Source organism: Nycticebus coucang, chromosome 2 (assembly GCF_027406575.1).
Source record: "Nycticebus coucang isolate mNycCou1 chromosome 2, mNycCou1.pri, whole genome shotgun sequence".
Lineage (NCBI taxonomy): Eukaryota > Metazoa > Chordata > Mammalia > Primates > Lorisidae > Nycticebus > Nycticebus coucang.
Window position 1 is genome coordinate 14,558,514 of NC_069781.1, and position 25,327 is coordinate 14,583,840.

The window sequence follows — 25,327 nt, forward strand, 5'->3', positions numbered from 1 at the left end:
GAGAGGGGGTGGGTAAAAGGAATATTGACAAAAAGAAGAGAGGCACCGAAAGAGGGAGACAGAGGAATATAGGTGTACAGTAGGGTACTGTGATACAACCTTAAGAAAAAAACCACCTTCTGGGGGTGCCCAGTTGGGTGGTTCCCTTGGGGTCAGCAGCTCTTTGCTAACCTGATGAGACACAGTACCCCACCTCCACCAAGTAGAGAGGAAAGACAAAAATGCTATAAATCAAACGAAAACAAGCAAACAGAAAACTTTTCAGGATAAAATTGGCTGGAAAAACCAAACAATAGCAGTAGAAACACTAACAAAAATGAAGTTCTAATTATTGAAATAGGCAGCAATGGGAAATTATAATTAAACTAGAAAAATTGAGAAAGAAAAAGGATCTGTATGGAAAAGATTGAACTTAAAAAACAAAACAACAATCAACAACATCAAAATAAACAAAAGAAACAACCAAACCAAAAAAAAAAAAAAAAACAAACACAACCAAAAACAAAGCAGTATGTATATGTTAGTGAATATTGTCTGGGCAACACGTGGTATGAGATGTTAATAACAGTTCTGATACGACTGGAGGCTGCTAGTTTCTCAAACCCCAGCAGGTGGACACCCTAAGTCTCTCTTCAGCCCACTTAAAAGGCACTTTGAACTTGTTCACTTACTGAGCAGAAGCTTTCTCAGGGAAGTGCTTGTCGCTGGAATCACTGCTGAAGTGGCTATCCACTTACCCTGTGTGCCAAAACTGGTCTCCCTCTGGCCCCGAGGGTTAGGGCTGCAAGGCGGCTCGGACCCCCCCCTTAGGCTACTTGGTCGCTGGGTTACCAGCTCCCACCCAATTCCAGCTCTGCGACCCTCAGGGTGGAGCTTGCCGGGGCAGATTGCTCACAATGTCTGCCTGTGACCCAGAGCCAAGCACTATTAGCTCCATCTGGCTCAGCGGCCCAGGCTGGAGCCCCAGACAAAGGCCAAAATTCTCCACCCTCCTGCTCAGGCTCTCCCCAAGGCAGTTCAGCTGAGTGCCAAGTCCAAAGACACCAAAACAGTTCACAGGTAAGGCCTTTCTGGTTTGCAGTCTCGCTGCTACTGAACTTACAGTTGCGGGTGGGTTTAGACGGATTGAACACACGCGACCACTTGCCGGTTTTCCACTGTTTTAGTCCTTCTCTTGGGGTCCAGAAGTCTCTCGCTGACTCCCTGTATCCTCTCAGGGGTGATGATAGGCAGATCCCACCAGCCAGAGATGCCTGGAGTCCTATCTCCCCAGACTCACGGTGCCCAGATGCAAGGAAGCTGTTACTCGGCTGCCGTCTTGCTCCGCCTCCTCTGAGGTCTTGACTTTAGTTGCTTTCAATCCACTTGTATCTGAATATGAGATTGCAACCCCTCCTTTCTTCTGATTTCCATTTGCCTGAAATACCATTTTCAATCCCTTAACCTTGAGTCTGGATTTGCCCTTCAAGGTTTGGTGTATTTCCTGTACACAGCACATAGATGGTTTGTGCTTTTTTTATCAATTGGTCAGTCTGTACCTGTTCAGTGGGGAATTCAAGCCATTTACATTTATTGAGAAAATTGATAGATGTGGTGGAATTCTATTCAACTTACTTTGTGAAAATCCATTGTATAATTTTGTCCTGTGTGCCACGTGGAAGCTAAGTTTTGACATTTTGTTTCTCTGTGTTTACTTTGCCGGTGGTCCATTGTGATGTACAGTGTTGATGATAGGCCTAAGTATTTCCTGTTTAGCTGGCCTTGTTTTTTTTTTGTTTGTTTGTTTGCAGTTTTTGGCTGGGGCCATATACCCTCTGGTATATAGCACTGGCACTCTACTGCTTGAGCCACAGGCACTGCCCTAGAGCTGGTCTTGTTATGGCAAATTTCCTTAATGTTTGCATGTCAGCAAAGGATTTGACTTTTCTGTCAGTTTTGAAGCTTAGTTTAGCAGGATACGGAATTCTGGGCTGAAAATTATTTTGTTTAAGAAGATGAAATGTTAATGACCATTCTCCTCTGGGTTGGAAGGTTTCATTTTAAAATGAAACTCTGCTGTCATCCTAATGGCTCTGCCCCTATAGGTCAGTTGGTGTTTATTCCTGTCTGCTTGCAGAATTTTCTCTTTTGTCTTGGCATGTGATGGGTTCATTACAATGTATCTTCAAAAAGCTATGTTAGAGTTGAGATGACCCAGGGTTTAATATCCCTCTAAAAGGAGTGTTTCAGAATCGTTAGTGAAATTTGGGAAGTTTTCATTTATGATATTCTCCAGTAGGGCTTCCATTGCTTTGGGACAATCTTCCTCCTGTCAGAAATCCCTATTATTCATATGTTTGAATGCTTTATGGAGTCTCGTAGTTCTCTAAGCACCTGTTCTTCTTTCTCTCTCTTCCTTTTTGCCTCTTTAACTACTTGGGTTAACTCAAGAACTTTATCTTCTAGCTCTGAGATTCTTTCTTTCTCCGTGGTCTAATCTATTTTTCCTATTTTCTACTGCATCATGAAATTCCCTGATTGTCTCCTTCATTTCCTTAAATTCCTCCATATACTTTCTATATTCTTCATATCTTTCATGCTCTTTTGGTTCTATTTTTCCATTTTTTCATCCATTCTCTTTATTGTCTTTATCATCCATATTTTATTTATTATTTTTATTAAATCATAACTTTGTACATGATGCATTTATGGGGTTTGGGATACTGCTTTGATATACAATGTGAAATGCTTACACTGAGCTAACACATCCATCACAATTATACTCATTTCTTAATAGTTTTGAAATGTACCATTGCATCATGCACATTAGGTGAGGTCCCCCCAAATACCCTCTCTCTTCCCATATCCCCTCTCCCCACCCCCTCTCTCCTCTTCCCTTCTACTTTCTGAACTATAGTTATGTTTTGCCATTTTTATGAGTGTGTAGGTGGTTATATATTGATTTCATAGTAGAATTGAGTACATTGGATACTTTTTTTCCATTCTCGAGATACTTTACTAAAAAGAATATGTTCTAGCTCCATCCAGGTAAACATAAAAGATGTGAAGTCTCCATCTTTTTTATGGCTGCATAGTATTCCATTGTGTACATATACCACAATTTTTTAATCCATTCATGGATTGATGGGCAAGTGGGCTTTTTCCATAACTTAGCAATTATTAATTGGGCTGCAATAAACATTCTGGTGCAAATGTCTTTGTTGTAAAATAATTTTTGATCATCTGGGTATATACCTAGTAGAGGAATTGTAGGATTGAATGGTAGGTCTACTTTTAGTTCCATGAGTGTTCTCCAAACTCCTTTCCAAAAAGGTCATATTAGCTTGCATTCCCACCTGTAGTGTAGAAGCATTCTCTTCTCTCCGCATCCATGCCAACATCTGTAGTTTTGGGATTATGTGATGTGGGTTTATCTTACTGGAGTTAGATGATATCTCAAAGTGGTTTTGGTTTGCATTTCTCTGATTATTAAGGATTATGAGCATTTTTTCATGTGTTCATAGGCCATGTTCCTGTGTTCATCAGAGAAGTTTCTGTTCAAGTCTCTTGCCCACATAGAAATGGGGTTATTTATTCTTTTCTTATTGATTAATTTGAGTTTTCTGCAGATTCTAGTTATCAGACCTTTGTTGTAAGCATAACCTGTAAAAATCTTCTCCCATTCTGAGGGTTGTATGGCTGCTTTACTTACTGTGCTCTTGGCTGTGCAAAAGCTTTTTAGTTTGATCAGATCCCAGTAATGTATTTTTGGTGTTGCTTCAATTGCCTGGGGGGTCCTCCTCATAAAATATTCTCCCAGGCCAATTTCTTCAATTGTTTCCCCTGCATTCTCTTCTAGTATGTTTATAGTTTCATGTCTTAAGTTTAAATCTTTTATCCAGTGAGAATCAATTTTTTGTTAATGGTAAAAGGTGGGGGTCAAGTTTCAGTCTTCTACAGGTTGCCATCCAGTTTAAATAGGGAGTCTTTCCCCCAGTGAGTACTTTTGATCAGCTTGTCAAAGATCAGATGATGATAAGTAGCTGGGTTCATCTCTTGGTTCTCTACTCTGTTCCATAAATCTACTGCTCTGTTTTTGTGCCAGTACCATGCTGTTTTGATCATTATAGATTTATAGTATAGACTAAAGTCTGGTAATGTGATACCTCCTGATTTATTCTTATTTCTGAGTAATGTATTTGGTATTAGAGGTTTTTTTTATGATTCCATATAAAACAAAGTACTATTTTTTCAAGTTCTGTAAAGTATGACAATGGTGGTTTAATAGGGTTTGCATTAAATCTGTAGATTGCTTTGGGTAGTATGGACATTTTAACAATGTTGATTCTTCCTGGCCATGAGCATGGTATGTTTTTCCATTTGTTAACATCTTCAGCTATTTCTTTACTCAGAGTTTCATAGTTCTCTTTATAGAGCTATTTCATGTCCTTTGTTAGGCAAATTCCCAGATATTTCATTTTCTTTGGCACTATTGTAAAAGGAATAGAGTCCTTGATTTTTCAGCTTTTGCATCAGTATTCATTAATGATATTGGTCTATAATTTTCTTTCTTTGTTGGATCCTTTTCTGGTTTGGGTATCAGAGTGATATTTGCTTCATAGAATGTGTTGGGAAGTATTCCTTCTTTTTCTATGCTTTGGAAAATGTATGATATAGGTACTAGTTCCTCTTGAAAGGTTTGATAGAATTCGGATGTGAAGCCATATGGTTCTGGACTTTCCTTTTAGGGAGATTTCATATTGTTGATACTATTTTTGTGGTTGATATAGGTCTATTCAGGGTTTCTAATTCTTTCTGGTTGAGTCTAGGAAGGTGGAGTGCTTCCAGGTATTGGTCCATTTTCTTCAGATTTTCATATTTCTGGGAATAGAGATTTTTGTAGCAATCATTGAGGATTTTTTGAATTTCTGAAGTGTCTGTTGTTATTTCTTCTTTATTGTTTCTGATAGACAATATTAGAGATTTTACTTTTCTGTTTCTGGTTAGGTTGGGCAAAGGTTTATCCATTTTGTTAATCTTTTCAAAAAACCAACTTTTTGTTTGTTGATCTGTTGAATGATTCTTTTGTTTTCAATTTCATTTAATTTTGCCCTAATTTTGGTTATTTCTTTTCTTCTGCTGGGTTTTGGGTTGGAATGTTCTTCCTTTTCCAGTTGCTTGAGATGATGCATTAAATTGTTGGCTTCCTATCTTTCTGTTTTCTTGATGAAGCCTTCCAATGCTATAAATTTCCCTCTTAGGACTGCCTTTGCAGTATCCCACAGGTTTTGATAATTTCTGTCTTCTTTGTCATTTTGTTCCAAAAATTTGGTGATTTCGGGCAGCGCCTGTGGCTCAGTGACTAGGGCGCCAGCCCCATATACCAAGGGTGATGGGTTCAAACCCAGCCCCGGCCAAACTGCAACAAAAAAATAGCTGGGCGTTGTGGTGGGCGCCTGTAGTCCCAGCTGCTCGGAAGGCTGAGGCAAGAGAATCACGTAAGCCCAAGAGCTGGAGGTTGCTGTGAGCTGTGTGATGCCACGGCACTCTACCAAGGGCAGTAAAGTGAGACTCTGTCTCTACAAAAAAAAAAAAAAGAAAAAAAATTGGTGATTTCCTTCTTAATCTCATCTTTTATCCACCCAGCTATCATTCAGCCTACAATTATTTAGCTTCCATGACTTTCTTTGAGTATGAAGATTCCCATTGCTGTTGAGTTCAACTTTTATTCCATGGTGATACAAGAAGATACAAATGTAGATAATTTCTACATTTTTAAATTTGCTGAGGTTAGACTTGTGCCCTAGGATATGATCTGTTTTGGAGGATGACCATTGGGCTGATGAGAGGAATGTATATTCACGTCCTTTGTGAGGTAAACTCCTAAATATTTCATCTTTTTTGGCACTACTGTAAAAGGAATAGAGTCCTTGACTGTTTTTTCAACTTGACTATTGTTCGTATATATAAAAGCTACTGATTTTTAAGTATTGATTTTATATCCTGAGATGCCACTATATTCCTTGATCATTTATAAGAGTTTTGTAGTTGAGTTCCTGGGGTTTTCCAAATATACAATCATATCATCTGCAAAGAGTGAAAGTTTGACCCTATATGGATACCCTTGATTGTCTTTTCTTTCCTGATTGTGATGGCTAAGGTTTCCATTACAATGTTAAAAAGTGGTGGAGACAATCGGGAACCTTTCCTGGTTCCTCATCAGAGTGGAAATGATTTTAATTTAACTCCATTCAGTATGATATTGGCTGTGGGTTTGCTGTAGAAGGCCTCTATCAGTTTAAGAAATGACCCTTGTATACCTATTTTCTTAAGTGTTCTGATGAAAAAAGGATGCTGGATATTTTCAAAAACTTTTTCTGCCTCAAATGTGAGAATCATATGGTCTTTGTTTTTTATTTTGTTTATGTGATGTATTGTATTTATAGATTTACATATATTGAACCATCCTTGAGACCCTGAGATAAAACCAACTTGGTCATGGTGTATAATTTGTTTGATGTATTGGTGGATTCTGTGTGCTAGGATCTTATTCAATATTTTTTTATTAAGTCATATACACATAGATCATGAATACATTTATGCCTTTGTGGGGTACAATGTGTTGGTTTTTTAATACAATTGGTGTGCTTACATCAAACTAATTTTCACCTGTGTTCATTAACGTTATTGGTCTATAATTTTCTTTTCTTGTTGGGTCTTTTCCTGGATTGGGTATCAGGGTGATATTTGCTTCATAGAATATGTTGGGAAGTATTCCTTCTTTTTCTATGCTTTGGAAAAGTTTATGTAATACAGGTACTAGTTCATCTTTAAAAGTTTGGTAGAATTCTGATGTGAAGCTGTCTGGTCCCGGACTCTTCTTTTTTGAGATATTTAGTATAGTGAATGTTACTTCAGTACTTGATATAGATCTGTTCAACATTTCCAATTCTTTCTGGCTAAGTCTAGGAAGGTGGCAGGCTTCCAAGTATTGGTCTATTTCCTTCATATTTTTGTATTTCTGAGAATAGAGTTTTTTTTTGTAATATTCATTAAGAATTTTTTCAATTTCTGAGGAGTCTGTTGTTATTTCGCCTTTGTCATTTCTGATTAATGAAATTAGGGATTTTAATTTTCTATTTTAGTTAGGCTAGTCAAGCGTTTATCAATTTTTAAAAACTTTTCAAAAAACCAACTTTTTGATTCATTGATTTTTTGAATAATTCTTTTGTTTTTGATTTCATTTAATTCAGCTCTAATTTTGGTTATTTCTTTTCTTCTGCTGGGTTTGGGGTTGGAGTGTTCTTCTTTTTCTAGTTGCTTGAGATGTCCCAGTAAGTTGTTGACTTCCTCTCTTTCCATTCTGTTAAGGAAGGCTTGTAGTGCTATAAATTTCCCTCTTAGGACTGCCTTAGCACTATCCCAGAGATTCTGATAATTCATATCTTCATTATCATTCTGTTCTAAACACTTGGTAATTTCCTTCTTAATCTCATCTATGACCCAGCTATCTTTCAGCATAAGGTTATTTAGTTTCCATGTCTTTGTATGAATATACAGATTCCTGTTTTTGTTGAATTCAACGTTTATTCTGTGATTATCTGAGAAAATACAAGGAATAATTTCTATTCTTTTGAATTAGCCTTGTGACCTAAGATGTGATCCATTTTCGAGGATGTTCCATGGGCTGATGAGAAGAATGTATATTCACTTTTGTTAGGATGAAATGTTCTTTATATGTCTATAAATTCAATTGTTGTACAGTGAAGTTTAAGTCCAGAATTTCTTTGCTTAGTTTCTTCTTGGAGGATCTATCCAACACTGCCAAAGGGGTGTTAAAATCTCCCACTATTATGGTGCTGGAAGATAACAAATTGTTCATGTCTGTTAGGGTCTTGATTATAAATTAAGAAGCATTTTGGTTGGGTGCATAAATGTTAATAATTGATATCTCATCATGTCGAGGGTTTCCCTTAACAAATATGAAGTGACCATCCTTGTCTTTCCTTACTTTTGTTGGTTTAAAGCCTAATGTATCTGCAAATAAAATTGCAAACGCTGTTTTTTTCTGTTTTCTGTTTACCTGGATTATAGTTGTGCATCCCTTCACCCTGAGTCTATATTTATCCCTTAAGATAAGGTGAGATTCTTGTATGCAGAAGATATCTGGCCTGATTTTTTTGTATCCAGCCAACCTGTGCCTCTTTAGTGGACAATTTAAGCCATTGACGTTAATTGAGAGTATTGATAAGCCTGGTAGTGTTTCTGGTGTCAAGGTTTTCAAAAGACCAGTGGATGTTTTTAATCCTTTCACCACTGTGGAAGTTGGGTTTTGACCAATAATTTCCAAGTGAGTTTACTTTGGTGGTGCAGCATTGTGGTGGTCATTATGGAGGATGGGTCTGAGAATATCTTGAAGAGCTGGTTTAGTTATGGCAAATTTCTTCAATGTGTGAATGTCATTAAAGTATTTGACTTCTCTATCATAAATGAAACTCAGTTTAGCTGGATACAGGATCCTAGACTGAAATTTGTTTTATTTTAGGAGATTGAAGGTTGATGACCATCCTCTCTGGCTTGAAAATTTTCATCAGGAAGATCTGGAGTCATTCTAATATTCTTCCCCTTGTAGGTTATGATTTTCTTACATCTAGCTGCTTGCAGGATTTTCTCTTTCATATTAACTTTGGTGAAGTTAATTAAAATGTGTGTAGGAGATGCTTTATTTGGATTGAATCATGCTGGGTTTCTGAAACTGTCTGCTACCTGAATTTCAAAATCTCTTTCTATGTTTGGAAAGTTTTCCTCTAAAATGTCTTGGAGTAGAGCATCTGTGCCTTTCAGTTCATTCTCATCACCTTCAGGAATTCCAATAAGGTGAATGTTTGCTTTTTTGGAGTGGTCCCACATCTCTCTCAGGGAATGATCCATCTTTGTTCTCTGTTTCTCTTCATGTTTGAGCATTTGGGAGTGTTCAAAAGCTTTGTCTTCAATGTGTGAGATATTTTCTTCTGCCTGCTCCATCCTATTACTGAGGGATTCTACTGTATTTCTCATGTCTTTGAGGGATACAAATTCTTGCTTCAATTTGTCAAAATCTTTGGTAATTTTACCTTTTAATTCATTGAATTCTAGAGCCGACTTTTGAATTACTCCTTGAACTTCTAATTCCAATTTTACTTCAATTCTGTTAATTGAATTTGCAATCCAAATTCTGAACTCAATTTCTGATATCTCAGCCATTTGTTCATGAATAGGATCTTCCGCTGCATCTCCATTGTCATAACTTGGGGGAGTTGTCTACTCTGGTTGTTCATGTTGCCTGAGTTTTTCTGCTGATACTGCCCCATGGTTATTTTTCACCATTTTTTTAAGAGAAGCTGGTAAGGTGGAATTAAATTGAGGGCTCCTAGAGATGTAATTAATCAGCCCTTTACCAGAGTGCTGGGAGTGGTGACTGCGGCTTTCCCCCCAGGGCTTTACCAAGGTCCTCTTCAGTACTGCAGCCTGAGACTCTGGGGACCTGCTTGGTATGATGGGGCTAGGTGGGTCTATCTCATACTTAGCTAGACGCTGAGAAATCCTAGTGGATCAATGACTTTGGGTTAAAATCTCAACTGTGGATGAATACAAGCAATTAAGACACCCTGCCCCCCACTGGCAATAACTGGGAGAGGAGAATCAGACCCTTTCTCTACAACACAAGCAGGATATAACCTTGGAGAGTCCCCAGGTGATCAACCAAGATCAAGAGTTCCAAACCAATTTTCCTGGTCAGCATAAACATAGATCAAGTGGGAGAGTTCAAAAGGTCTCCAGCAACTGGACAGCAGGGGTCCACTAGTAGCTCAAGTGTGACTCATTCTGGTGGTCAGCAGTTATGCTGTAGGGCTGCAGCCCAGCTCTCTCTAATACTGAAGTACACCAGTGATTTGCACCTTAGTCAAAGAGGAGACAATGCCTCTCCTACAGGGCCATCTCACTGTGTGACCTGTAGGCAAGACTAGGTCAGGCCTGATTCCCTCTGGTGATCATTGGACACTGGGGAGTGTTCCACTTGCATCTGTACATAGCCGGAGTTACCATGGAGGAGTGTGGCTCTCCCTCAGAGACCACATCTCTGCCTTGCCTACACTCCAACTCTGGAACCCCTACAGATCACGTCAGGTTCCCCCCATGTTCCACAGAATTAGGGAGGTGTTTTTCCCAAATCTGAGCCCAGTAGGAGGGACCATGGAGGTGGCACTGTCACTGTCAGGGGTGGTGCCCATGGTCTGGGGTACTGCTATGTGGCAGGTCACAGGATTGAAAGGGGAGCTGGAGGGCATTGCCCTGGCAGTGGGTCCCAGGAGCTGGGTGGGGAACCTGAGGGTGAAGCTACCAGCTGAGGGCTGCAGGTGCTGGGTAGGGAGCTAGGGAGCTGGTGGGTGGTGCCCTGCAGGTAGCAGAAGGCGAGGTGCTGGTATTGCAGTCCCCAGTGATCAGTGATGTGGGTTCTGCGCAATGTTCTTTCCAACATGGGGCAAGTCTCTCTCCCCTTGTGATTCCCCATGTCCATTAATGTTATAGTTTTAGAGCAACTACCCCACAGTCCATGAGATGGCCCATCCTAGCAAAAATCTGCCAGACTCTCTGGATTCTGCAGGGGGTTGTCTTCCAGACTGCCAGAAGAGGGGGGAGGGGTGGATTGGGAGTTCAGGAAGATAGGCGGACTATTACATCAACTTTTGGCCCAGGCAATAGACTGCCTGGGCTTGCAGCGGTATCTCTCTGTGGAGGGAGTCTCGGCCCTATGCTGTCCTCTCCCCTTTGGTGAAACAAAGGGTCCTCTGTCCAATACTTGCCTCAAGCTGCTCTCATGGGGGTGGGGGAGGAAGGAAGGACTCCCATCTTGTTTGGGATGGGTTTTGTACCTGAAATTTGTTTCCTTGGAGTCCAAGCTTGCCTCAGCAGGGGTGATGTGAACCTATGAATCCTCTCTCTCAGCTCAGTTCCTGATCTTCCACTTTATTGGGTTGGTTCTGGACATTATTTCTCCCTCTGGACAAGAGTCTCTACTGAAAGCTTGGCTCTTCTCCCCTTCGTTGGTCTTTTCTACTGCATGATTTATTTTATTTTGTTATGTTTTACTCTTATGTTAGATTTCCTTTCTTTTATCCTGCTTTGGTAGATTTAGCTGTTCTTTTTACAGCTTCTGAAGATTGATGCTTACCTCACTACTTTGGGATCTTTTCTTTTTCTTTTCTGACACTTACATGTAATGTTATACATTTCTTGTAAATAATGTTTCATAACAGTTCTTATTCAGATGAAGATATTTTCTAATAGACATTGTGATTTCTCTTTTTATGCCTAGATTCTTCCTAGCTGAGTTCCCAATTCCCAAATCTGTGGGCATTTCTAGTTACATTTTTGTTATGATTTTTAACTTAATTGCATGTGGTCTGTGTGATGTGTTTGACATTTTGACATTTGACCCTTTGACATTTGTGTTTGACATTTGACATTTTGACCCTTTGACATTTATTGTGGTGTGTTTCATGGCTCAGTAAATGAGCAATTTTTGTGAAGGGTGTATTCTTGCAGAGGGTGTATTCTCTTCATGTGTTAAGTACAATGTTCTATATATATCCATTAGACTAAATAATTAATTGTGCTTTTCAAATTTTCCATATCTATACTGAATTTAAAAAATCAATATGTTCTCTCAGTTCTCACAGTGTGTTAAAATTTCCTGTTAGAGGGCGGCACCTGTGGCTCAGTAAGTAGGGTGCCGGCCCCATATACCGAGGGTGGTGGGTTCAAACCCAGTCCCAGCCAAACTGCAACAAAAAAATAGCTGGGCGTTGTGGCGGGTGCTTGTAGTCCCAGCTGCTCGGGAGGCTGAGGCAAGAGAATCGCATAAGCCCAAGAGTTAGAGGTTGCTGTGAGCTGTGTGACGTCATGGCAATCTACCTGAGGGTACTACAAAAACAAAACAAAACAAAACAAAATTTCCTGTTAGAATGGATTTGTCTAGTTCTCCTTGTTGTATTAATTTTTCTTTCTGTATATTTGTGTCTTTTTCATTACTGAAAAAATTTACAAATGCTTTATTTTACTGAGGAGTGAAAGCTTTTGTTCTTATAACATGAGCCTTTACAGTGTCTTTTGTTCTATTTTTAAATTGAGATAGTTTCACTTTGTCACCCTTAGTAAAGTATTGTGACATCATAGTTCACAGCAAGGCTCAAGTGATTCCCTTGGCTCAGCCTCCCAAGTAGCTGGGACTACAAGCATCTGGCACAGTGCCTGGCTAGTTTTGGAATGGGGTTCTAGCTCTGGCTCAGGCTGGTGTCAAACTCATGAACTCAGGCAATCCACCTACCTTGGTGTCCCAGAGTGCTAGGATTACAGGCATGCAACACTGTGGCCATTCTATTTTTTTTTTGAGAGAGAGAGTCCTGGTTTAGAGATAGTCAGCATTTATAATTGTTAATAATCATACAGCATAAAATGGAGAGAAAAAACTTACATAAAGTGAGAGATACTCAGAGAGAACTACTTCAACTATATAATTTCATTTAAACTAATACTTGGTTACATTAAAAATAGTGTATTCTACAAGAAAGTGAAAAAAAATATATTGACCATTTGCACGAATTCTGCATAGAGAAGGATTCTCCAGGAAAATAAACTACAAAGAAGCAGACCTCTTGATTTGACAATATATAAACTAAAATCCTCCTGACATAAAAATTATAATGAAATAAAGAATTAACTGAGAACATTACCAAGACAAAGAATAGAAAGATGTAGTACCTTTAATACAGAAAGACCTGTACAATTCAATAAAAAGTCCTCAGTAGGTAGTGAGCAGGTGGCACAAAGAAACAATAAGGGACTTTAAAAAATTAGTTAACAGACACAGGAAAATAGTTCCATCAGCAACGATCAAAGAAATGAAAATGAAAGCAAGGAGATAATCATTTTGGCTGTCATTTCACTTATAATTAAGGTGAAAATGTGAACATAGAAATCTTAAGAGGGTGCAGACAAAAGAACACTCTTGTTTGGGCATTTTGGCAACATGGTTAAAGAGCTCTATAACAACTCTACTTAGACATGCTGCTTCTGGGAAATATTAAAGGTAACAGACTTTAAATATGAAACTGAGTTCTTTCCAGGGACTTTTACTGTGTCATTATTTGCAAGCAAAGGCTTAGAAAACTCCAAATTGTTCAACAGTAGTGAAATGTTGTGTAACTCATGGATCTTTCTTCTGATATAATGTTAGAAAGATAAAGGTTCAGAAGGAGCAAATTACAACATGGAGACAGTCCCTGTTATAAGATTAGATGAAAAAGTATATAAAGTTGTACCTGTGGTACTTTCTCAACAAAGTAAAAGACAAAAGCAATAAGGAAAAAATAGGAGAGAAATGATGTAAAATTTCAAAATATTATCAGTGGTTATCTTTAAATGAGGGATGGCAAGTGTTTTGTTTTCTTTTTCCTCCTAGTTTATGTTTTACACATTTAATGCAGTGAACATGTATTGCAAAATAAGCAGGTAAACGAATAAACCAGTACTTAAAAACTGAAGAACCAAGGATTTGTCCCAATAATGAATAATCACTCACTGTGAGAATATTTAGACCCACTTCCAGATGGTTGATTTTGGAGAAGTCCCCTAATCTATTTGTGACCAGTTTCCCCTTCTAGAGTTATTCTTGCTTTCTTAGTCCCCACAAAACCTGTGTCTTGTTGGTTCTGCTTTCTGCACGTGCAGATCAATCCCTGTATGTGAGCTGCTTCCAAATCTGAGCTTGGGACTAGTCCCTGAAACTCAGAGTATGGGACCCTTTCCAGATCTTATCAGCATTTCTTGTCATTAGATGGAACCTCTTAGTCGTAGAATGAGCTGCTAGCTGAGCTTTGGTATGATGCTGTTCTTTTAGTGGTTCAATTCTTTGTTTTAAATCTTCTTCCATACCTGTCTCAACTAATTAATTAGGTCACTCTGTAGGAAATACTGGCCACTACCTCTCTCCAGTTTGCAGCTCTGACCTTAGACGTTTGGTCCGATTCTAGTCCTGTCACATCAGCCATTCTCCATTTGTTAAACTTGCTAGCAATGCTGAGTATCCATCTTGCCTGAAATTTGAGTTACCAAATTGGGAAGGGTCCAATTGGGAAGGCTTTTAGAAGAGCCTGGGATTGTACTCTGGGGAAGTTTCCTTTACCAAATAGAGCATTTTCTCAAGCCAATGAGTCTCCACGAAGCCCTCTTTATGTCCGTGTTCCTCAGGCCATAGATGAAAGGGTTCAGCATGGGGGTGACCATCGTATATACTACAGATGCCACCATTCCAGTATCTGCTGAGTAGGAGGATGGGGGCTGGAAATACACCAGAAAGAGGGTCCCATAGAAGAGTGTGACCACTGACAGGTGAGAGCCACAGGTAGAGAAAACTTTGTGCTTCCCCCCAGCAGAAGGGATCCTGAGGATGGTGTGCATGATGTTGGCTTAAGAGACCAAGACACAGGTGAGAGGGATCACACCTGAGAGAACTGCTTCAGTTAACATTGTGACCTGAAAGATATGAGTGTCTGAACAAGCAAGTTTGAGAAGAGGGGGCACATCACAGAAAAAGTGTGGGATGGAATGGGAGGCACAGAATGAGAACTGAGCCATTAGAAAAGTAAGTGAGAAAGCCAGGATGTGGGAGCAGAGCCCGGATGCCAGCACCAGTGTCAGGCAGCGCTGGGGATGCATGACCATGGTGTAGTGCAGAGGAAGGCAGATGGCCACATAGCGATCATATGCCATCACGGCCAGCAGGAAGTCGTCCATCAGGGCCAAGGTCATGAAGAAGTACATCTGCATGAGGCAGCCGGTGTAGGAGATGGTGTGATGCTGTGTCTGGATGTTCACCAGCACCTTGGGGACAATGGTGCAGGTGAAGCAGGTATCGATGAAGGACAGGTTGGCCAGGAAGAAGTACATGGGGGTGTGGAGGTGCTGGTCAGAGGCAATGGCCAGGAGGATGAGCAGGTTTCCCAACATAGTGACCAGGTACATGGCCAGGAAGAGCCCAAACAGGAGGCGCTGCTGATCAGGGTGTTCAAAGAAGCCCAGGAGCAGGAAGTCAGAGATGGTAGTTTGGTTTCTAATTTCCATTTAAAGTAGAAGAATTGGAGGAAAATCTTTTTTAATATAACTAGACTCCAGATACTTGGACAATTCAAGACATTTTGTCTGTCTTCTGTGTTCCTCTTATAGGTCACAGAGATTTACTGGTATGTCTTGATGGTAGACTTGTAAACATAAGGACAGGAGAATATTGACATCTTGTTGGGTGGTCAATTTTGCATTATAGATATTTATTAAGTTGTGCTGTCAGCTCCTTGGATGAAGTAGAGCTTGACATCAGCTCGGAAGTCTGAGTATGTCTCTGCCTCCCCTTTTCATTCCTCTTTTTAAATAGTGGAAAGCTATTAATTTCATAGGCTTGTGAAATTTGAATAAAATACCTTGAGCATATGCATTTACTAGAAGATTATTAAGCAGACGTGTGTGTGTGCGCGCGTGTGTGCGTGTGTTAGAGGGAGAGAAAGATTGGTTTATTTAGGTCATCACTGGGACTCAGGTATTCTTGGTATGATGAAAATATGTACCCTCTTATTCTGTTGGAGACCCTTCAAATAAAACAACTTTATATACTCAAAATTGTGTTACAAATATGAGGACTCATCATCATTATAATCAACAGCATTACCAACATCACCAGTCACTGGGAGTGCTGGGTTTCATGTCTTATCAAATGGAAATCCTTTCTCTGTCTTTCCTAATTGTGTAATCCTCTGCAATTTACACACCCCTTTCAATTTCCCTAGATTGTAACTATGTACATATTTTGCATTATTGCAGATAATACCTTAGATCAGAAATCCAAAGGTAGGGTAGGTTTTCAATATATTGTGATAGTAGTTATTAATATTGTTAGTAGTAGCAGATCAAATGAAATCTGGAGTTTCTAATGCCCTGGAAAATGTTAGATGACATACTTCCCAGCTGTAACCCTAGATTACCCTCTATATTTTGGGTAGATTATTTTCTCTGAGCATCATTTTCTTCATTTTAACAGAGGACTGCATGTAGTGAGACCCTTTCTGTAAGGAAAATGAAAAAAATTATCTAGGCTCAGTGTCTATAGCTCAGAGGCTAAGGCATTGACTGCATACACTGGGGCTGGCAGGTTCCAACCTGGCTGGGCCTTCCAAACAACAATGACAACTACAACAACAAAAAAATAGCTTGGTGTTGTGTTAGGCACCTGTAGCCCCAGCTACTTGGGAGGCTGAGGCAAGAGAATCACTTCAGCCCAAGAGTTTGAGGTTGCTGTGAGCTGTGACATCACGGCACTCTATCAAGGGTGACATAGTGAGACTCTGTCTAAAAGAAAAAAGAAAGAAAAGAAAAAAACTTGTGTAGGTGTGGCACACACTTGTAGTCCCAGCTTTTGGAGGCTGAGATAGGAGGATCACTTGAGCCCATAAGTGTGAGCTTTCTTTCTTTTTTTTTTTTTTTTTTGCAGTTTCTGGGTGGGGCTGGGTTTGAACCTGTCACCTCCGGCATATGGGGCTGGCGCCCTACTCCTTTGAGTCACAGGTGAAAGCATTAAAATGCTGGAATCAACTGCAATCTTTTTCAGGACCTATGATGTAAAATCTAAGATGAGGGATTTTAACTGGTGCAATTGGATGGTGAGCAGACATTGCTAGCCTGTCCTGTGTTATATTGTATGAGGTGGTGATAAAACACATTCCCTCTGGGTTTAACAAAGCTTTATTGGGCTGTGATGTTGAATAAGTTGGTCTGTCTTTCTGGCTTCATTTTCTGCATCTGCTTGAAGAGGGTAAGAACAATGCCTAGCTCATAGCATTGCAAGGATGCAATTAGATAAAGATTGTGCAGAACTGTAACAATTAGTGGCTTATATCTAAGGCCCCTCCAACATTAGCCTCTCTTGATATTTTTATTTCCTTAGAAGGGTTGGCAAAATTAGGGTGCTTTCTAGGGTGAACAACTAGTCTTCTGCATTTACCCCGGACTTTCCTGCTTTTAAAATGGAAAGTCTGAATTCTGAGAATCCCCCGGGTAACTGGGATAACTGGTCACCATATATGTCACTTTTCGTGGTCTATATCTATGGGAAATTGGTTTTTAAAATTTTTTGGGGGGGTACAAATACTTTTGTTACTTGGATACCTTGCACAAGGCTTAAGGTGGGGTTTTTAGTGCGCCCATCACCAGAATACTGTTCACTGTACTCAATAAGTTTTTACCCCTCACCTCCTCCGGCCTTTCCTCCTTCTTATTTTCCAATGTCTTTTACATGTACTGTGTAATAATTGGGAGCTAAGTGCTGAGCACACACAGGCATAAAGAGATGTAAATGGTTTTGAAACTATAAAGTTTAATGAATAGAGTGGTAACTGTCACTGTCATCAGTGTATCATCATCATGACCTTTGGGTGTCAGTGGCTCTGACCTACCAGTACCACAACAAAGCATCCACTTTGCCGTGTGCAGACTCAGGCTTGAGTTACAGCTGTAGCATCTTGGTCAAGTCATTTAACTTTAATGGCAAAATGAACCTAAATGTATCTAGCTCTCGTGGTTCTGAAGCTCAAATTAACCATTGAGCTATGGGCACCAAGTTTGAAGCTCAAATTAAAAAGAAAACAAAAAACAAAATGGCATGTTGAGCAATCAATTGTTACAGAGTTGTGTTTGTTTTTTGTGACACAGAGTCTCACTTTGTCACCATTGGTTGAGTGCTGTGGCGTCACAGCTCATAGCAACCTCTAACTCTTTGGCTCAAGAGATTCTCTTGCCTCAGCTTCCCCAGTGGCTGAGACAAAAGGTGCCCACCACAATGCCTGGCTATTTTTAGAGATGGGGTCTTGCTCTTGCTCAGGCTGGTCTCAAACTCCTGATCTCAATCAATCCCCCTGCCTCTCAGAATGCTAGGATTACAGGCATGAGCCACCCCACTTGGACTGTCAGTTGTTATAGAGACTGTTACTGTGCATAAATAGTGACAAGGAATGATCTTGAAAGCCTCTCATGATTGAGTGGCCTAAGAATGAATTGTCCTTGCATAGTACAGGGGTCCTGGGCACTGTTATTACTCGGTTATTATATCTTGGTAGTTGCCAGGAACTTGGGAGTGGCTGATGTACATTGATTCAGGCTGGATTCTCAGAGAGTTCATGAATTTTAAACCACAGTCTTTCTGATGGAGATCAGCAGAGTCAGGTTATATTTGGCTGAGAGGGAAGAAAGGGCAGGAAAGGAGGAAGGAATGGGGAGAAGCTGTGGTGTGTGTGTGTGTGTGACTAATGCTTCATCTGCACCCTCACCTCTTACCTGGAAATTCTGGCCATCTTGAGTTCCTGTCCCCTTCACTGAGTGTTGGGCCTGCCTCCTCTGTTTGGTCTGCTTCTCCTCCTTCTCCTGAAGAGCACTTGGGGGGGTGGGAGTCGGGGGAGGGGGGAGCTCAGTGTTCTTCCTTTCCTAACAGCAGCACAGACTGAAGAAACCTGTCGTCAGATGCAGGAGCCAGGAAGAGCCGTGGGCTTTTCACATGTATTGTGTCGTGGGATCAAATCCCTAGTTTGAGACAAGATGGGGCAAATGTACAACCTCCCAGCTGTTATTCTGGGTCCTGGAGTCCTGATAGCCAGCAGTATTGGGAACACTTTTGTTTCAGAGTGACCAGGTCTGGGGCACTGGCACCCCTTACCTGGGAAAAGGAGTGGGAGAGCTCTACTTTTCCCCACCCTAACTCACTATGGAGTCCCCACATTCTAATCAAATTCCAATCCTCATGAAGAAAACACATCATCTCTCTGAAAATAAGTAGTAGTGAATGAATAGAACAAATTTGATGTGGAATGGCAACACAGTTATTGCCTTCAAATTCCTACAGTTCTGTCACATAGAAAAAGTGATCACACTTGTTCCCTGGGACTCCAGAAGGTGGAGACATAGCTTAAATCTGTAGAAGAATTGGGTTTTCTTAGGTTATAACTGGGTTATAGCTTTCATATGAGAGCCATAAATTAGTTTCATAATAGGGCTGAGTACATTGGATACTTTTTCTTGCATTCTTGAGACCAGGAAGGCTATGTTAACCAGTGTGATGAAAATATGTCAAATGGTCTATAAAACCAGTGTATGGTGCCCCATGATTGCATTAATGTACACAGCTATGATTTAATAATTAAAAAACTAAAAACTAAAAATAAAAAATATATAATAATTAAAAAAAAGAATCGGGTTTTCTGCATACAAGATTAAATTGTTATTTTTATTTATTTTTATTTTGTAGTTCCAATTATTATGAATACATAATAGTTGCACATCTTTATAGGGCAGATGAGATGTTTTCATACAGTCATACGATATGGATTAATGAAGTCTGGATAATTGGGGTATCCATCTCCTTAGGAATTTATCATTTTTGGGGGGTTAGGAACGTTTCAATTCTACTCTTTTAGTTATTTTAACATATACCATAACATATTGTTGATCATAGTCACTTTGTTATGCTACCAAAATGTGCTCATTCTATCTAAGTATATTTTTGCATCCATTAATTATCCCCATTTTATCCTCCCCACTTTCCCCGATATCCTTCCAAGCCTGTGTTAACCGTCATTCTATTTTCTGTCTCCATGAGATCAATTGTTTTTAATATTTGTCTTCCACTAAAGATTTTTAAAATTGCAAAATGCATGCAAAATACAGAATTGTCTAAAACATATAGGAATAGTTTTTTTATAGTTTTCTCATCTATGCATATATGCCTAAAACATGTATTATTTATATTTGCCTATTTTTATCCTTCTCATGAATGGGATCCTTCAGCTTCTTTTAGTCAATATAGTGTTTTTGATATTCATGTTGATACTTGTATCTGTAGGTTATTCTTTTTTACCACTATATAATAAAGATTTACACTATACTAGTCATTCCTTTAGAGTTTTTCATTTTGGAATTTAGAATGTTTCCAATTTTAGAAAAGAACATTGTATACACATAATATATTATTTGATAGCACTAGTATGTTCTGGGGTTGCACACTGTGACAAAACCACAGTAATATTTTGGCAAGTAGATGTATGAATATTCATACCACATAGAATGAATAGGCTACATATCAATCCAGATTTGGATTGCTACAAAATAAGTTTGCCGAAACCCCATGAAAACTCCTATCATTGATTTTTGGATTTCAGGGTTACAGCTAAGGGATTGTATACTTACATTCCATCGTGGGATGTACCATAAGGTACCTATCCATTCTAATGTTAATGGAATTTGGATTTGTTGCTATATTTTTGCCACTATTTAAAAAAATTGTTTATGAGGTCAATTAAGTTTGGAAACTCATCCTAGTAAAAGTGCTACATATCTCATTGCTGAATATTACTACAGTCACCAGATGGCCAAGGAGAGTACTTCAAAAGTGACCACCTGTGTACTTTATGTGTTACTCTCTGCTGCCCACTGTGTGAAGGTAAACTTACTCTGAGACTTGACTTTGATCTTGGAAAATGACCTCCTGGAACCGATGTCTACTTACCTCTACTTGGTGGTTCCTTCTAATCTCTCCCCCGAATCTTATTTTATTTTTTCTACAAACTAATTTATTTGCCTCAAGTTATAAAGTTCCAAACACTGCCAGAATCATAATATCAAACTTCTATTGAGCATTTACAATAGGCTGGGTAGTGTGCTACTTGCTTTACACAGGTTGTCATCTCACTTAATCCTGATGAAACCAGCTACTGTTATTATTTCCATTTAATAGGTGAGATAAGTCAGGTTTAGCAGGCTTATAAATTTGTCGAAGGTTACAAAAATATTAGCAGTCAGAATTGAAATCCAAAGCTATTGTGTTCCTTCACTAATCCCTCTACACCGTGTCATAGCAGCCCAGTGGCATGTATCTCCTCAAACAAAAAGCAGACTCCATGGAATTTTCATCATACTGGTGTGGCTGTTTCATCCTTTTGCACCTTGTGTCAAGACAGACACTTGGAAAAATTCTTGATCAGTTAAATTCCATTTTATGTCCTACCACGTCTTTTTTTATCCTTGCTGAGTTTGACTGTTATATTTTCCCCTTCTTTTATATCAAACCTCTAAGTTCTTCCTATGTAAAGTTATAGTTTCCTTTTAACTTTTTTCACTTGTCTCCTTCACATTATTTAGCCATAGTTGGTCTTTCAGATGTTTGAAGTGCTAGACAGTGCTCCCCATGGCTTTGGTGATGAAATTATTTTAAAGGCAATGAAATTGGGATGGATGAGTGAGAATGGGGAAAGGAGGGCCAGTGTTTATTGTGTGATAATAATTGGGGGAGGCCTTTTCCATATTCACTGGAGTCCCTAAGGAAATTGACAACACAGTGATACGTTCTAAAGGTAGAATAATTATACTGAATGCCCACAAGCACTTAGGCTGAACTGAGTGAGAGGATGTATGAAAGTATAACTATTTCCCACCCTATTCCAAAACATGTTAGTTGGACAGGGACTGTAGAGACATTTTCATGTAATATTATCATATTTATTGACATTTATTATGAGCTTGCTATATGGTGTTCTAAGCATTTATACATAATTTACATATGTCTTAGCACACTTATATCATTTAATCTTAGCAATAGTCCACTTGGCATATAAAACATTAAGGCACAGGAAGATTAATGTAAGATCACAGAGTTGGTTATTATTGCACTGGGCTTAAAGCCCAAGCAGTATACTACAGGACTAGGTAATTAAAATGAACAGAGGTTAACTAAATTACCTTAAGTCACTAAATGATAGATGTGGAAGCATTAAAAAATATTTTATGGTGAAATATTTGTCTATATGGGTAAAATACATGAGATATATGAAGTAGAAATTCTAAGAGAAAAGATAAAGATACTGAGGAAGAAGGAGTAAATTGGGAATTTATTTTATAATTTAAGACACTTGCAATCACACCTCATAGGATTTTTATGAAAAAGACAACTACTTACTATAGCAAGTTATTGACAATTTCCCTTTTGCTAATTATAAGTACTTTTTTTTTGAGATAGAGTCTCAAGCTGTCTCCTTGGGTAGAGTGCCATGGTGTCACAGTTCACAGCAACCTCCAACTCTTGGGCTTAGGTGATTCTCTTTCTTCAGCCTCCCAGGTAGCTGGGACTACAGGCACTGGCCACAATGCCCGGGTATTTTTTTTTTTGGTTTAGTAGTCATCATTGTTTGTTGGACTCGGGCTAGATTCGAACCTGCCACCTCTGGTGTATGTGGATGGCACCCTAGCTGCTTAAGCTACAGCCACTGAGCCTATAAGTACTTTTGAGGACAGAAGTTATGATTATTTTGATTTCCTCACAAGGTTAAGCATAGTGCCTACAAATAGTAGATGTTTAACATATGATTATTGAATTGATGCATAAACTCCTAAAGATAGAAAAAATACACATTCTATTCTGTTCTTTTACTTAGGCTTCTCAATGCCTGTTTCATGTCCTTATTCCTAAGGCTGTAGATGAAAGGATTCAGCATGGGGGTGACTATTGTATAGATGACAGTGACCACACGATCCTTTGTCACTGAGTAGGTGGATGAGGGACGAATGTACACAGATATTATGGTCCCATAGAATAGTGCCACGACTGTGAGGTGGGATCCACAGGTAGAGAAGACTTTGTACCTTCCTCCCCCTGAGGGAAGCCTCAGGACAGCACGAGTGATGTAGAAATAAGAGACAATAATGAAGATAAAGGGACTCATAACAACAAAGGAGCTCTCTGTGAAGGCCAGAAGCTCATTGGCAGAGGTGTCAGAGCAGGAGAGCATCAGCAGTGGCTGGACATCACAAAAGAAGTGGTGGATGATGTTGGGCCCACAGAAGGAGAGGCGGGCCATGAGAATTGTGTGGGCGAGCGAGTGCAAGTGAGACACTGTCCAGGAGGCCATGACCAACAGGAGACAGCGCCTGGGGCTCATGGTAGTGGCATAATGCAGTGGGTTACAGATGGCCACATAGCGGTCCATGGCCATGGCAGCCAGTAGGAAGCTGTCAGTGATCCCAAAGGCCACAAAAAAATACATCTGTGTAAGACACTGGGCAAAGAGAATGGTCTTTCTTTGAGTCAGCATGTTCACTAACATTTGTGGCACGATGACAGTGGTAAAGCAGATGTCCACCAGGGACAGGTTGGAGAGGAAGAAGTACATGGGAGTGTGGAGGCGGGCATTCCCCCAGATGGCTGCAATGATAACTGAGTTTCCAACCACATTGACAAGATACATGACCAGGAAACTGGCAAAGAGCCAGATCTGCTGTTTGGGATTAGTGGTCAGTCCCAGAAGAAGGAATTCAGTAATATGGCTCTGGTTCCTCCTTGGCATTGCTGTCCTGCAAATAAAAAATTTGAAGGAAGGTTTGGCATGTATTCTGGCTGAAGTATGCAATCTGGTAGAGGGGGATACCTCATAAACTATTGTAGCTTGTCCACTGTATAAGGGTAGCCATTCATGTAGACTGCATGTAGTATATGCATGTAATATAACTTCCTAAGTTTGTTGTTGACACACTTTGATTTCAATATTAACTTTGCAACTGATTTTGTGACGTTGAATGAGGCACTTTATCTTGTTTTTTTGTTCAAAAGACAAAACTTATAATGACAGTGGTATGTCATGGTGGTATAATGACAGTGGCACATATTCTTAGGGTATTCTGAGGATAGATGGTAAAGATTATAACAAAGGTGCTTAGAAAATAATCCTTTTTCTCAATTTCCAAAGATGGAATAAATCTGGCACATCTTTTTTCTCTATCTGGTCTCTTCTTTTGTTGAGTGTTACCTTCCACCTAATGCTTCTGGCTATAATTTTTCTCTTTATTTCTAAATAAGAAGAAATAAGAGGGGGACATCTTAGGTTTTCCCTATAGAAATCACATGAAGACTATACAGACTGTATTCCTGGGTCAAACTTATTTTAAAAAAACATACTTTTAATAGCTGGGATGCCAAAATTTGATGTGTCCCTCCTGGTGTGTAACTGTCTTGGTGGGTGGGAGGTTAAAAAGCTATTTCTGTTAGCCTGTTTACCCAGCATTTGGCTTGATGTTTCAGGCAGGTAGGTGGCATCAAGGAAGAGATAGAGGGACTAATGGGGGTGCTCTTACAGGTAAGAAGAGTCCAAGGGGTGTAGTGAGAGAAATGGAAATATGAGAAGATATAGCATTATAGAAAAAAACACTGAGAGGAATGAATAGGAGGGCACCAAGATTCAGGAATTGGTCCCTTTCCCTCACCAATGGTAAGAACCAAGGAGAACCAAGGTACCAGTCTGGCAGGAATTGAGGCCCTGGTCACTTATCTACCAATATAGGGACTCAGTTGAAAAGGAGAAAAAAATAAAAAAAGTACAAGGGAGAAGCGGGTCTAGAGCAAGTGGAGGGCTCATGAAGGTGGTCGGTATTTCACAAGTCTTCCAGCCTTAAGTCTTTCTGTAAGTCAAGATGAGTGATAAGCCAAACTTGTCAGAAGTGGAGAAGTTTGACAAGTCAAAACTGAAGAAAACTAATACTGAAGAAAAAATACTCTCCCTTCTCAGGAGACTATGCAACAGGAGAAAGAGGCTGTCTACACATCATAAAACGAAGATCTTCTCTCAAGGAAAATTTCAGCGTTGCCTGAAAACCTTGGTTTTAGGCTTGTTTTTTGTAAACCTATGTGTTTAGAGATTTTAGGCTTCTTGTGATGTCTTCTTACCTATACTTCTTGGCTAATAAGTTATGGGTAACCAATGTTCCCTTAAGTTCATTTTAAAACTCCCATTGGTACATAAATTCCAGGTGGCAGATGCTGTCAGTCTCATCATTGATGACCTTAGTGTGTGTAGTCCTTACACCTCCTACTAGATGAGCCAATTTTAGCCTTCTACAATGGGTGCCTCCATTGCTTCACAATCTTCATGATATTTCATGCTTTTGCAGCTTCTTGCAGTTTATTTTCATTTTTAATGTAGCAATAAAATATGAATGTGAAGTGCAAAAAAATAAATAAAGAAAAACTACTGGGGCATAAAATTAGAACAATTAGAAAATTAGAACAATTCACTCTCAAGACAGTACACTGAGTAACAGAACATTTACTCTTCATGTCCATTCCACCTAGGAACAAGATTGCCTTTAGGAAAAAAAAAAAAACACGCAGAAAAGAGAGCCTACTAATAGTGGTTAAGTAGCTCCAAATAAATGAGGGTAGTGTTAGGGCTTC

The 25,327-nt window shown here is 39.4% G+C and overlaps 1 protein-coding gene and 2 pseudogenes across 1 annotated transcript; 1 reads left to right on the forward strand and 2 right to left on the reverse strand.

Annotated features, from left to right (window-relative positions):
• Window positions 1-14,199: 14,199 nt before the first annotated feature.
• Window positions 14,200-15,141, reverse strand: LOC128596131 (olfactory receptor 1G1-like; annotated as a pseudogene).
• Window positions 15,142-22,517: 7,376 nt separating this feature from the next.
• On the reverse strand, window positions 22,518-23,447 carry LOC128561742 (olfactory receptor 1L6-like). The gene has a single exon (XM_053556306.1). The coding sequence runs from the start codon at window positions 23,445-23,447 to the stop codon at window positions 22,518-22,520; it is 930 nt and encodes a 309-aa protein (XP_053412281.1).
• Window positions 23,448-24,567: 1,120 nt separating this feature from the next.
• LOC128561780 (thymosin beta-15A-like) lies at window positions 24,568-24,704 on the forward strand (annotated as a pseudogene).
• Window positions 24,705-25,327: the final 623 nt, after the last annotated feature.